This window comes from Cucurbita maxima, unplaced genomic scaffold (assembly GCF_002738345.1).
Source record: "Cucurbita maxima cultivar Rimu unplaced genomic scaffold, Cmax_1.0 Cma_Scf00051, whole genome shotgun sequence".
In the NCBI taxonomy this organism is placed as follows: Eukaryota; Viridiplantae; Streptophyta; class Magnoliopsida; order Cucurbitales; family Cucurbitaceae; genus Cucurbita; species Cucurbita maxima.
Window position 1 is genome coordinate 581,464 of NW_019272067.1, and position 14,300 is coordinate 595,763.

The 14,300-nt window shown below is 36.0% G+C and overlaps 2 protein-coding genes across 4 annotated transcripts; both read left to right on the forward strand.

The window, feature by feature from the left end:
* Positions 1-191: 191 nt before the first annotated feature.
* Positions 192-13,480, forward strand: LOC111471356 (ribulose-1,5 bisphosphate carboxylase/oxygenase large subunit N-methyltransferase, chloroplastic-like). 3 transcript variants are annotated; one of them, XM_023117073.1, is made up of 7 exons: positions 192-778; positions 869-897; positions 1,169-1,380; positions 1,554-1,679; positions 2,050-2,454; positions 2,545-2,756; positions 13,465-13,480. In XM_023117073.1, coding segments are annotated over exons 1-7 (1,473 nt in total). In that variant the 5' UTR covers positions 192-290; the 3' UTR covers positions 13,466-13,480. The 3 variants fall into 3 exon arrangements, with proteins under 3 accessions (XP_022972841.1, XP_022972840.1, XP_022972838.1); XM_023117072.1 differs by lacking the exon at positions 13,465-13,480 and adding an exon at positions 3,149-3,201 and having other exon boundaries at positions 2,545-2,784; XM_023117070.1 differs by lacking the exon at positions 13,465-13,480 and having other exon boundaries at positions 2,545-2,918.
* LOC111471353 lies at positions 4,446-8,004 on the forward strand. The gene is made up of 10 exons (XM_023117067.1): positions 4,446-4,503; positions 4,813-5,149; positions 5,529-5,615; positions 5,702-6,016; positions 6,125-6,260; positions 6,367-6,529; positions 6,729-6,857; positions 7,051-7,245; positions 7,338-7,460; positions 7,682-8,004. Exons 2-10 carry the CDS (start codon positions 4,885-4,887, stop codon positions 7,793-7,795), a joined length of 1,527 nt encoding a protein of 508 aa, XP_022972835.1. The 5' UTR covers positions 4,446-4,503; positions 4,813-4,884; the 3' UTR covers positions 7,796-8,004.
* Positions 13,481-14,300: the final 820 nt, after the last annotated feature.

Below are 14,300 nucleotides of genomic sequence, written 5' to 3' on the forward strand. Positions count from 1 at the left end.
GTTCCATTTAATTTAATTGGAACAAGGGAATATCCTAGCCGATGATGAGAGTGATAAATATAATAAGGATGTGTTAGCAAGTAAAATATAAACTAATTATAATTTTCTCACTGATTAAGATTAATTACGTGTCCGAGAATGAAGTGAAGAATCTTTTAACACATTTTCATGGCAAATCACCCAATCATATCTAAATATCTCATAATATCATCTGAACCCTATCCATCCACAATTTTCAAATTTTTATCCACTACTGCAATGGTTTACTGGAAGCTTGAAATCCCCCAAAAATGGCGACTCCAATGGCGTTAGCTTCTTCATCCTCTAATTTCCTTTCCCTTCCGCGCACTGCAACGCACCTTTCGTTCTCGCCAAAGTGGCCGGTGCTCTATCCCAAGCCATGCTTCTCTATATCTTCCCTCGCCTCTCCGGATTTAGACCCATCGTTGCCCTCAAACGTTCACACCTTCTGGCAATGGCTTCGCCAGGAAGGCATGGTCTCCTCCAAGACTCACGTGAAGCCGGCAATTTTCCCTGAAGGCCTCGGACTGGCTACCACCAAAGACCTATCCAAGAACGAGGTCGTTTTGGAGGTTCCCAAACGATTCTGGATAAATCCTGACGCGGTTACTGATTCCGAGATTGGAAATGCGTGCAGTGGATTGAAGCCATGGGTTTCTGTTGCTCTGTTTCTGATTAGAGAAAATTTGAAGGACGACTCGCGTTGGCGACGGTACCTCGATATTCTCCCGCCACAAACGGATTCGACTGTGTTTTGGTGTGTTTGGCTTAGTTCTTACTGTTTAATCTGCTCCTCGTTTAATGTGTTTACATAATTGTGGAGTTGAAGGCGGATGTTTCAGTGCAGGTCTGAAGAGGAGCTTGAAGAGCTCCAAGGTTCGCGTCTCTTATATGTTTTAATTTTGGTTTACCATGCTTTCCCAATCCAACTTGGCTGATGCTAGAACACAAATGTTGGATTTATTAGGGTTTTCAGAAGGAGAAATGTGTTAATTCTTTTGAAAATATTAGGGTTTTTAGGAAGGAGAAATGCGCCTCTGGTCTCTAGATCAGTATGGTGCTTTCATCATGAAGAGGAGTCTTTCTGGTTCCCTATAAATAGCAGTAAATAATCGATTACAACATTAGTTCTTCATGAACTTTTCAGGAACCCAACTTCTGAGTACGACTTTGAATGTAAAAGAATATGTTAAGAGCGAATTTCTTAAGGTTGAAGAACAGATATTGCGCCACCACAACGATCTATTTCCTTCTCCAGTTACTCTGGATGACTTCTTTTGGGCTTTTGGGATACTCAGATCAAGGGCATTTTCACGACTCAGAGGCCAAAACCTTGTTTTGATTCCTTTTGCTGACTTGGTTAGATCTCAAACTCTTACTTATCTGCTGTTCTAAGTGTTTTTTTAATTAGATTTCTCTTTCCTATATTCTACAAGAATGCCATAACTCAATGATTTCTTATCTGCTGCACGAATTAGTCTATTTTTTAGTTAGATTTTAACTCCCCTCAAACACAATTCATAATTAATCAGGTCAACCATAGCGTTAGCGTAACCTCAGAAGAACATGCATGCGAGGTTAAGGCACCTGCAGGCCTCTTCTCATGGGATGTCCTATTCTCTCTCCGGTCCCCAACTTCTGTTAAGGCTGGCGAGCAGGTGAAGTACTAATTTCTACGTTCATGTACCTGGCTGACATGACTGGTAGTTGGAGTTTTCTCTTCTTGAAGGTTTTATTCTAAAACTAGAATTTATTTACAGTATAGATAAGTTATTTAGATAATTTCAATATGATCTTTTCAGGAGTAAAATGGTCCTCTGCTATGCAGTTTCAATTTAGTTTCTATGCTTTTAAAAGTTTCATTATCATTGTTGCTATCACTGAATCAACACTTACCCAAAATCCCAGAAATCAAGTGTACAAGTTGTTTGCAGTTGAGCTAGAAAATGAGTCAAAGAAGTTCCATATACATTAATTGTTGCATTCCAAAATATATATGTATTGAACTTTTGACTGTATGTTCAACAGGTTTTTATCCAATATGACTTAAAAAAGAGCAATGCGGAGTTAGCTCTTGACTATGGGTTCATAGAGCCAAAATCCGACCGCAATGCATATACACTGACATTTGAGATTCCAGAGTCAGACCCTTTCTTTGATGACAAGCTAGATATTGCTGAGACAAATGGCCTTGGCGAGACTGCTTATTTCGACATTGTTTTGGAGCGTCCTTTTCCACCTGCAATGCTTCCATTCCTGCGGCTGCTAGTGCTTGGAGGCACAGATGCATACCTGTTGGAATCTCTGTTTAGAAACTCAATATGGGGTAATCTTGAAATGCCTGTTAGTCGAGCAAATGAAGAGCTTGTATGTCAAATGGTCAGAGATGTTTGTGAGGCTGCTCTTTCTGCCTACCATACCACCATAGAAGAGGTAAACCATCGAATAAGAGAAGGAGAGAAAAGGGTTTTGCAACTACAATGAATTATTCTAACCTCATTTGATAACGACCATGAATTGCAGGATGAGAAGGTAAAAGGAGAAAATCTTGATTCAAGGTTGAGGATTGCTGTTGGAATAAGAGAAGGAGAGAAAAGGGTTTTGCAGCAATTAATCAAAATTTTCCATGACAGAGAACTGGAATTAGATGAATTGGAATTTTACCAAGATAGGAGGCTAAAGGATTTTGGGCTATGTGGGGAGCAAAGTGAAATCATCTTTTGGGAGTCCAAATAGGCATGAAAGTAGGATAAGTCATTCATTTTGTGTCTGAATTTTACTTAACTAGCTTATATTAATATTAGGTGTTGGAATATCCTTTATTGGATTCAAATAAATGCCTTAACCTCTAGAAATATTTAGCGGTTTAGATCATTCCACTACCATAATTTCAAAAATGTCCAACATTTGAACATTTTCGTATCATTATACCCTTGGTGTTGTGTGCGTCTTCTCATTCAATGCAATTTGATTTTATTGATTAATTTCCTATAAGATTGATATATATATTTGGACACCATCGTTCTTTATACTTTATAAAGATCACAATGTTTCAAATGTTCTAACTGAATCTATTACACGATCTAAGGCTAAGAAAACATTCATTCATTCCTCATCTACAAAATTGGATAGGCTTGGTTCAACCACTATTTCATGTGTTAATTCAATTGAAGAAAGACTCTACTAAAGTGAATATTTACTTGTAACATGATTGAGGAAGGATCATTTGGAGCGAATATTTGTTTCATGTGGTTCAAGCTAATTTGATTGAGGAAGGAATATTTGGAATTTTAGAAGTGAATATTTGCACACTCAAAATAGGGATAAAGTTGTTATAAATTACCATTGATTATAAGGGGTGAGAAAACTTTATTTATTAGTTTTAATTTCATAATTTTTGTAATGGACAAAAGGTTGTTATTTTTAATTTCATAATTTCATAATTGTTGTAATGGGCAAAAGGTTGAAGTTATGTGTGAAATTGACTAGTGCGATTAAATTATGGTCACTGTAAATACCCACAAATTATTAGGTAAAAAAAAAAAAATGATTTTAGAGGAATGGAATTGAAATATCAAATTGAGATTTTTATCGTTAGAAATTTGAGCATTGCCTTTGCCATTTATAAGTTTCAATAAATTTATTGCATCCGAGCCATTCAATCAAGTCAAGTTCTATTGTGGAGTGACTTAATTTAGAACAAGGTTTTATTCATTGATTAATTTGGGTTCAAATCTTGATTCTAAATTTTTAATCATAATCGAATTCTAGTTGTTAGTTAGTTTTTTTTATTAACAAAGTTTGGATCGTTGGGGTGAGGATTAAGTTTGCATGTCATTTTCTGTCTGGGACAAATTAAAAAATAGATGCACACATCATCTTTATTATTATTTTAACAAAAGCATGATTATTATAATGGATACTTAAATTTAGGTATTTAAAGTTAATGGAGGAGTGTGATTTAATTCAAACAATTTCTGATTATTATTACAGGAAGAAGAAAAAAAAAAAAAAAAAAAGGGATATAATAAGTATATTGGGAAAATAAAATATAAAAATAGAAAAGTGATTTAAAAAGATGCTTGGTTGGCGGAAGCCTTGTTTTGGCGCGAGAAGTTGAGAGTGGAGATCCGTTTCCAACGGACTCTGTGTTCTTCAAACCCTTTTTCTCCCTCTCTTCGCTTCCTTCTTCTCCTTCATTCTTCCCTTCCGCTTTCTGAATAACACCGCTTTCTCCAGACTGAGGAATCTGAGTTCCCTCAAGGAACGACGATTCCTCATTTATGCCCAACCATCGCTCATCTATTTCCCCAGGCATGTCTCTCTCGCTCCTATTGCTACATTTCTATATTTTCTGCTTTTTAAGCTTCAATTTGGTATTTGTGATCTCGCTCATACGCCAATGTAACAACATCAAATCCTCTTCCAGGGACCTGCTGATTGTTGCGAGTTAATTTTCCAAACCCATTGACGTCCGAGAAGGTAAAACTCCTCTTCATTCCTTGTGGATATATCAAAATCTATTTTCCCTAATTTACTCATCTCATTGGCTGATTTTACTTTTTATTTCGTTTTATGTCTACATGGAGAATGTAGAATAGGATGCCTCAAGGAATTATAGTTAGGTCTTAAGTTCTATGAACGAGATCTGTTTGTTTATGCATCGGCACCTGATTTAGCTTTTCTGATAATCCTAATAATATTCCAAATTGGAGCTGTCTTCTTGTCATTGATTCTGCAGTTATGCACCGCCACGTAATGGTAATACATACAAATTTGACGTTATTATAGGTCTCTTCTTTGTGGAGTGTTGTGCTGCTCTTTTTAATCACCCTAGAGCTTTAGGATTTCAAATCTAACACAATGGGTGGCTGCACCTCAAAACTAAGACGGAGTCTCAAAGCATATAGGAAGTACTCTTCACGATTTGGAAAACGACGTAGTAATGTTTCAGCTATCAAAGGAATCGGTGATTCACGAATCCATGCAAGAGAATTTACAGTCAGTGATTTTGTTCATCTCGATCTTGAGAAGGGAGTTCCGACAAACCGTGCAAGGCCTAAGGTTTCTAACATGACATTCCTTCTTAAGCAGCTGCAGTTGAGGCAGGGTCAAATTGATGCAAATGGTATCTTTCTTCCGCTCTCAATCCTTGAATCCTGCTATTGCACTTGACACCTTAATACACAATGAATTTGGAAGAACATTGTAATGTATTGTTTTGCTTCGCACTTGCCTCGTACCATAAATACTAATAGATAGACTCTTTGTCGTACATGAATATTCATGATTGTGTCTGCTAGTTCCTGCGTTCAACCAGTCATGAGCTTGAATAAAGCTCATGTATCTAAAATTATGTCTAGATTAATTTCTGAGCGAAGCCCTTTTATTTTACTCACTCAGCTGCCACCATGTTGGAAGGTTTAGATGGAAAATAAGATTTCTACTTTGGTTAAGTTGGATATATCTCATCTGAACCGTGAATTTTGAAATTGTGCCATCTGTAGGAGTGTGCCAAGATGAACCATGGTTTGACTCAGCTAGTATTTTGGACTCTGAGGATGATGAGGAGGATTTCAGCAGTGTTCTTGGAGGTAAATCTAAACTTCTTTCTCCACAGCCAACAACTTCTTCCACATTTCATTCACAAAAATTGTTACCTTGTGTTTTGAGATGGCAGATTGTTTTCCTTCAATTGGAAATGGCCCAAATGCTCAATTGCTTCAGTACGAAAGAACATCGTGCTTCATTGACACTGGATGTATGTATGAAGCCTATGAAAGTTATCTTAAAATTGATGGAGGTGCACAGAATTTTGAATATACGAGTCAGGAGTTCAATATGAATACTTGTCTGCCATGTTTGCCTCCTCCGGTTAGTTGCAATGAGAAGAATCATTCTTCTAATCCCCAACCGGAAAATAGGAAGAAGTCAGCAGTTATCATGCTTTCTGTTAAGAGAAAATCTGTCGACGGATACGAAAGAACTGAGTTCTGTACGTAAACAAGCTAGCTCTGGGGATTTTGTGTTAATTAACCATGTTTTTGAATTACTTATGTATTGATTGCTCCGGTTTTATAGAAGTATATTTTTTGATCCACAGATACGTCAGAGAAAATTATATACCGTCCAAGAGCAGGACTTCAAATTCCATGCGCAAAGGGAGAAAAGTTAACTCCATCGTCCTGGTCCCCTATTTCACCTTCTGTATTTAAGCTTCGTGGAGAAAATTACTTCAAGTATGTTCTTGAGTTTCACGTCCTATAATTCCATATTGTGTACATCTAGGGGCTTTTGATTTATAAATGCCTAACTGTGCTGCAACTTTGTACACCTATTGTGTAGAGACAAACAGAAATACCCTGCTCCAAACTTCAGCCCATATGTACCAATTGGAGTCGACTTGTTTCTCTGCCCCCAGAAGATAAATCACATTGCTCAGCATCTTGAACTTCCGCATGTGAAAGCACATGGAAAGCTACCATCTATTTTAATTGTTAACATACAGGTCTTTTGATTTTCACTTTATTCTATTCAATGAGCTTTCCAATAGTAAGAATTTTGTCCACCATTGCCAAAATGGAAAAGAAATATGATAATCTCATCTGGCTTTACTCTGAAGAATCATTGGCATTTATTATTTTCTGAATGTTACAAACTGCACCTGAACTTTCTTAACTAATCTCGTTTTGTTGTTTCGGTTTTAGCTGCCTACCTATCCAGCTTCGATATTCGCTGGCGATTACAACGGTGAAGGGATGAGCCTTGTACTGTATTTTAAACTGTCTGACAATTGTGACGAAGAGATATCTCCTCATTTTCAAGACTGCGTCAAGGTTCCTTTTCCACCACTTCAATCAAGTTTTATAAATAGTTTGGATAATTGAAAATGTTTGATCTACCTAGGAAAATTTTCGAAAAACGAAAATGAATTTGATACGTCATATTTGCATCCTCCTTTCTGTTAGATTACTTGCACTGATAGTTCTAATAAGAAAAAAAAGATCTAAAGCTGATTTTCTTCATCAGAGGCTGATTGAAGATGAAATGGAAAAAGTCAAAGGATTCACAAGGGAATCCATGGTTCCTTTCAGAGAAAGGTTGAAAATAGTGGGTGGGTTGGTTAATCCTGAAGATCTCCAGCTAAGTGCTACTGAAAGAAAGCTAGTTAGTTCTTATAACGAAAAGCCAGTGCTTTCACGACCTCAACACAACTTTTTCAGGGTAAAATGATTTCCATTTCTTGAGTTCATTGTGATAATACTATAGAGATTTAGGCCTCTTGATGGCTGACTTTTGCATTATGGTTATTTCAGGGACAAAATTATTTTGAAATTGATTTGGACATACATAGGTTCAGCTATATATCAAGGAAAGGTCTTGAATCATTTCGAGATCGCTTGAAGCATGGGATAATTGACATTGGGTTAACAATCGAGGTACTTGAATTACATTCAAACTGATAATTGTGTTTTTGATGCGCACTTGCTGGAGGGCATTATAGGTTTAATCCTGAATTTTGAGCATACAAACTTTCACAAGTTTCAATTACTGAAATGCTGGAATATGCTTCTTCTACATAGTTCTTCTCATTGATAATGTTAAGGAGATTAAATAAACAGAATAGTGTTAAATTTGCGTAATGGTTGGGTTTTGGCAGGCACAAAAACCTGAAGAACTGCCCGAGCAAATGATGTGCTGTTTGCGGCTGAATAAGATTGATTTTGTAAACCATGGGCAGATACCTACAATTTCGAGTGTAGGTGAAAATTGAGTCATGGGAGAATGATGGGAAGGCCAGCATTTGTGTCCAAGGAGATTGTATATGTTACCATTCTTTCTTTCGCAACGCCACTCAAACTGTCAACACAGTCTTTGTGTTTCTTATGGTGGGGGATGTAAGTGATATCCACAACACTGCTGCTGGTAAGATTTTATAACAAAATTATAAATTTTTATATGGTCGGATTTTGCAGGAGTAAATTAGTGCTCGAACTTTCCTGTAGTTTATTTAATAAATTAACATCAAGAGCTTTTACTTGATGATGTTTTTGTTTTTGTTTTTTTAAATCTATGAGTCCCTCAACTCTAGGATCGGGTGATAATTAAATAAATAATTAAATAGAGGTGGTAGAGAAAGAAGAATTCGAGAAAAATGTAGAATTGAAGGGTGATTAAAAGGAAGTTTGATTCCAACTATTTTTAGTGTTGTGCACAATTGAAATGGGACATGTTTTAAAGATAAGGGAAGGCGTTTGGTTTGAAGGAGGTATCAAACATATTTGAATGAAGTAATTCAATGGTAAGATCCAAATCCACCTTCATGACTTTAAGGAACAGTTTGACAAGCTGGTGTTTGAGAATGATGACAATGCAGTGAAAGGGTCACTGGTCCATTATACCATGCATCTAATGAACAATTTTTTTCATCAATAATCTTAAACTTAGAAGAAGAAAAAAAAAGAAAAAATCTTTATAGTTGGATTTAGATAATACCGTTAATACTTCATTTCAAATATTTCAAGACAAAACAATTTTTTGAGATTTGATGTCAAACTTGAATGATTCTAACCATATACTTCAACTACATATAATTGCAAATAAATCTAGTTATTGACGAACTAGATGCATTTAAAGAGTTTAACCTTTCATACCTTATGCATACTTTATATCATAATTAGCCACTATATAGATGTAACTTTAAACTACATTAAATAAACACTCTAACTCTAAATTATCATCCATCCAAAAGTTGTAACAAAAAATAAATGAAGCTGAATTCTTCTAACAAGATAGTTTGAACAACATTTTCTTCGTATCTTTCTTAAGTTTGTGTTGCATGTTAATGTCTGAAACACATGTTGATCAGCCAAAGAGGAACTTCTTTGGTGCGGATTGGAACACATGTCATGCAATGAGAAGGGTTGTGCATTAGGCATTGGAATGAGCTACGTGTCTGTAGATGAGAGGAGATGCATGTCGGATCAAAAAAGTGACACGTGTGTCAACCATCGGCTAGGACAAGGGTTGCGCCCTTAAAGGAAGGTCGAACCAACCTGACCAATTCGCCTGCATCTGCCTCGTGACTTGACTGCCTGCATCTAACCCATACTATGACCTATGCTCATCGAATCGACCTAACCTTACATAGAAATGCTAGTCAGCGCATGCCGTGTGTCGCGCTGTGAGCGCATTTGCTCCTCCCTTAGGCACATCTATACACGCATGTAGCTGTGCACATGGGAAACCCTTTTAAGTGCATGGAGGTGCGTGGTTGCTCGTAGTGAACTCTTTTTTATCCCCTTTGAGCTTTGTTGGGCTGTTTTTCATTCCTATTTTGATACTAACCTTATTATATTTTAAATTAAGGTCTATCAATAGCTCGTGACACACGAAAAAGCTATCTCGAGAAGCAGGGGTGATTAGGCAAAAGAAACAAAAATTAGGCCCACGTTTCTGAATTTCTGAATTTCTAAATTAGGCAAGGTCTCTCCTCAGCGCTTTCAGCCTTAATCTAGGTTCCTTAATAAGTTTTTCTAACCTTTATCTAACAGATCGCACCTGATTTCATCTCATTCCTCCATTTTATCCTCTCCATAAGCTGACTCATCAAGTTTTATTTGTTGAAGTCTACTACTTGTTAGAGTCTAGTCTCTATTGTTACCTGAGCATCTGGAGTGCTTTGAAGTTTTGAGCATTTCTTTGATTTGAATCTTACGGGTCTATACAAGTTCTACAACCTTTCTATTCATTGACTTAAGAAGCTTGCTTTGTTTACGCACTGGATGACCGATGACCTGGGACGAGACGCTACCTCATAAAGTTTAGATGAGACGATATGGTATTTTTCAGTTTTTACATCACCCATGGAAGGTTAGTTGGTGAACCCTTCTATATGATCATAAAGTCACCTAAGTTTGGGGAATGCGATCCCTCGTGTGTCAGCCAACTACTAGGTTTACCTGCGTGATTCCACACCCCCTCTAAGGGACGGGTCTACATCACTGTGGCCATGTTTCGAAGACCCCTAGGAATTTCCACAAGGTTGGGGCACCTCTCACACTGTTGGGATTTATGTCCTAAAGGCTCGTAATTAATTATTTAGTTTTTAACAATAATTTTTATTATTTTATTTGTAATTTCATTGTTATCCATGGTATGAAAGTTCAAGGTTATTAATGTAATCTTGAATAGTATGTAGTTGACATACAAGAGGATCGTATTTAAGTAATAACCTAAAGAGTTTATGGTATATGGATAAGGTTGGGTGCCTTATCCTGGTAACACTATTGATACGACCCACTTTGTAATCGTTACAAATGATTTAATCCAAATCGTTCATGTGGAAACATATAAGTGGTGGTTTCCTATACAATGAGTTTGTATAAGACTGGACAAAGAAATATTTAATCTCTTCATAAATTTGTTAATTTAGAAGATTAATATTTCACATGATGATCATATGCGACTCGATCTTAATCCTGAGTCAGTTATGTACTCCTGCGTGTGAGGGCTTGTCCTTTAATTTACATGGGTGAGAATGGGTCTTTTAGCCGATTCAATATATCTACCATTTTGGGGAATTGACCAAATAGGGAATTGGGAACATAATATCATGGGATGGAATTCACTCCATTCCATATAAGGAAAGTAGATGAGTTGTTCTCTTAAATATTAATTTCGGGACTTGAACAATGGGCCCCACCCTCTCATTCGCTTGGTTTATGATTGGATCATAAACCAATTGTTCAATGGAGAATAAATGGTACTGGTGAAAGATGTAATTATATGGGTAAAACGGACTTTTAACCCAAATGTAATTATGAACAACTTGTGAATGATCGCTTGTAATGATTATATCAATGAACATAACTTGTCCTATAGTGTATAAGAGTGCAACTCTAGGTCTATAGTGGAGTGACCTATATAGTTAATGAATGAAAATTGATTAACTAAAGAGTTTAATTAATTAATTTAAATCATTGTAGCTTATAATTTGTAGGTCCATGAGGTTCCTTGCTAGTTCAAAGTAACGCTAAAAGGTTCAATTTATTTGAAAGAAAATTTAAAGTATTCAAATTGATATTTAATATATTATATATATTAAATGTGAAAGAGAAAATAAATTTAATTTAAAATGTAAAATTAATATTTAATATATTAGATATATTAAATAAAAATTATATTTAATTTGAAGGGTTAAAATTAATAGGTAATAGGTAAATATAAATGAAGAAAAATATATTAATTTGAAGGATTCAAATTAATATTTAATATATTAGATATATTAAAATGAAAAATATATTTATTGTATTTGATGCAATTAAATATTAAATCTTTAATGTATTTTGATATATTTGATTCAAATTAATTAAATATATATTATGATATCTTATAATATTTAAATATGATTTGTATATAGTCTTGCAAGCTAGGGTTTCTACAAAGGTAGAGTTTTTACTCTTCTATTTATTATTTTGTTTTAATTCTTAATAAAAATCAAAACGGTTCCCAATGCTTTCGCTACATGGATGAAGAGTCCATTTCCTTCTGATAAGATAAGGACCCACTACAAGGGGAGTAAGTTTCGGATTACCTTGTTGATCGAATATCTCAAGGCAAGAACACTTGATTGAGATTCGAATCACTCCACAAGTAAGATCGATCATATCTAGCTTGAATGATTCTTGTTGATCAAATATCTCAACGCAAGAACACTTGTTTGAGATTCGAATCACTCCACAAGCAAGATTGATCATGTCGAGATTGAATGATTCTATATGTAACCTAAACTAAATAGAATTGCAAATAAACTTAGTCATTGGCTAAAAAAAAGCACAAATTCTCTTTTTATATATACTTTCCAAGTCTACTTACAAATACAACATACATGGCTTTATATAGCCTCAAAATGAAACTATTATGTAATTGTAACCTAAAATAAATAAGAAGTCTTAAAATATAATAACTCTAAATTACTCTAAATTGTAACTCACCCCAAATTTATAACAATCAACTTTATTCTTCTTCAACGTGGCATGAATTGAAACATATTTTGATAATTTTGACAACCTTTTCTTCACATCTTCATTGAAGTATATTGTATGATTGATGTCTTTTGGTTCATATCACCTTCACACACTACTCTAACCGGCCTACACTTAGTTCAACGGTTCAGGTGCTAGAGTGAACGAAGTGGAGAGTTTGATCACACCATTCATACTACTTATAGACTGGAGAGCTATTTTAGTCATCTTGGATGAGGTCGAGCTCTATAAGATTCTTAGGGGCGTCTAAATGGTTTAAATCTCATCTCTCATTTCCAAGACGTTCGGGGTTACTTCTCTAGGCTAAAACAATCTTTGGGAGCACACAAGTCTATTTCTTTGATCACTGGTCACAATTCTAAGGTGCAAGGTCTACTAAAAATGTATTGACTCAAGTCAATGTGTAAACCACTTTAGCTATAACACCCTAGTCTAAACTTGATTTATGCATGCATGTTTGTTAGGGACCTATCAATCACCTAAAGCACGAGTATTACCTTGGTCATTTCTAGGAGTTGTGGAAGTCTACGAGGATACTTAAGGCAATTAGGTGGTTTAACGCAGACTTTCGACTCCAAGATACTCTATTCAAACTCCTCAAGTCTTTCTTAGTCTGGGAGCATCAAGAGTCTAGACCCTTTGACTGCCACTTACGATCCTAAGGTGCTCAATCTAATGGAGGTGTCTTGTCCTAGGTCATCGTCTAGCTAACCTACTCTAGCATGCTAGTCTAGCTCAGTGCCGGGAGAGCACACAATCAATCACCTTGAACTAATAATATACTATATCATGCATACATAAAAACTCAACGGTGAGATAACATCCATCAATCACCCAGAGCGCAAAATACAATATCTCATCCTCTATTCTAACACAGGGGAAAACATATAGAACAACATACGTTTTCAAAATTTCGACCTAGAGAGTTATGTCATGCATAATCCCTTCCTAGCTCGACAAAAGCATAATAATCAGAATGCATCTCATAATTTCATTCTAAGGGCATTTTGGTAATTTTTTATAACATACTTGCATACTTATCAAAAAAATGCCCTCTAAGATCCTAAAAGATGCATATTAAGGAATGCTCGCATATTAACACGCCCTAGTGATCCCTACAAGTATTACTTGCCTAAAGTTCATTTGGTTACTTACTTGAATGTCGCATGCATTCCTAAGCTAGCTTTTCATGTGTTAAGAGCTCCAAACCTTCTAAAGTTTCTCTGTTAGGTTCTATTTCTAGTGACAATAAGGTTAGTATTAGAATTAAGACGAAAAATTGAGAAATGGAGGTCAAGCAGAGCAAAACGGGAGGCTCACGCGACTCACGTGCTGTCCATGAGCATTGTAAGACTGCTCACGCACGACCTTCATGCGCGAGTACCATGTCCCCAGGGGAGGAGAAGTCATGCTCTGATTGTGTCAAGTGTCACATGCTAATTGGTCGTTTCGGGTTTGAGGGCATGCATTTGATTTTGAAAGTGCACACAGTCAGGCTAGATCGAATGCAAAACGATTCAAATGTGGACACAAATCTCAGATCGGGTAAAGTTATTCGGGTCAACCATAAGTGTTACGAGTCTCCCTTTTTGACGCGTGATCTTGCCAACCGCAGATGCGTTTCCACTTTCCCTTCTTGACATGTGTCAACCTCTCAGTCGTACAGGCTCTGCCCTTAGCCCCTCGAAATATGTCGGTTCTCCTTATTGTTCTTGATGCAAACCAGAATGCCAACTTTTTAATTGGTTCAACTTCGGCTTCCTTTACAAAACTTGTGCGAAATATCTCCAAGAACAATATACGATAAATTCAGAACCTAAGTCTAAATAACATTTGAAGATTTGGGAAAAAATTGAGAACAAGAACCTGAAAAATATTACCTTCGGTTCTTCCTTTATTCAATAAATCGAATGTCTTAATTCTTGTGATTGTGTGAGTTATTCTATTCTTTCACTGTAAACAAAGAAAACTCCTTATTCTTTATGCTGAACTACTGAACCTATTGTATTGTGATTCTTTCTCGTGTCTGAACCTATGGATTCTTTCCCTCTGTAAACTTGGAGGATGATCAGGTAAGTCAAACAAACTTCTTTCCCTCTATACACTATTTATTCTCTCTCCGAGTAAGACAAACTAAACCCTTTGAGTAAGACGAAACTCCAGACTCGATATTCTCAAACATTTTGAACAAATCTTGTTTAGGAACATTGGTAAAATTCTGACTCCAAATGT

Coding starts and splice junctions, on each gene's coding strand:
- LOC111471356 (XM_023117073.1), top strand. CDS start 291: ATGGCGACTCCAATGGCGTTAGCTTCTTCATCCTCTAATTTCCTTTCC. Junction 779..868: donor ACGGATTCGACTGTGTTTTG/GTGTGTTTGGCT, acceptor GTTTCAGTGCAG/GTCTGAAGAGGAGCTTGAAG. Junction 2,455..2,544: donor ACCATACCACCATAGAAGAG/GTAAACCATCGA, acceptor CATGAATTGCAG/GATGAGAAGGTAAAAGGAGA.
- LOC111471353 (XM_023117067.1), top strand. CDS start 4,885: ATGGGTGGCTGCACCTCAAAACTAAGACGGAGTCTCAAAGCATATAGG. Junction 5,616..5,701: donor TTTCAGCAGTGTTCTTGGAG/GTAAATCTAAAC, acceptor TTGAGATGGCAG/ATTGTTTTCCTTCAATTGGA. Junction 7,246..7,337: donor CTCAACACAACTTTTTCAGG/GTAAAATGATTT, acceptor TGGTTATTTCAG/GGACAAAATTATTTTGAAAT.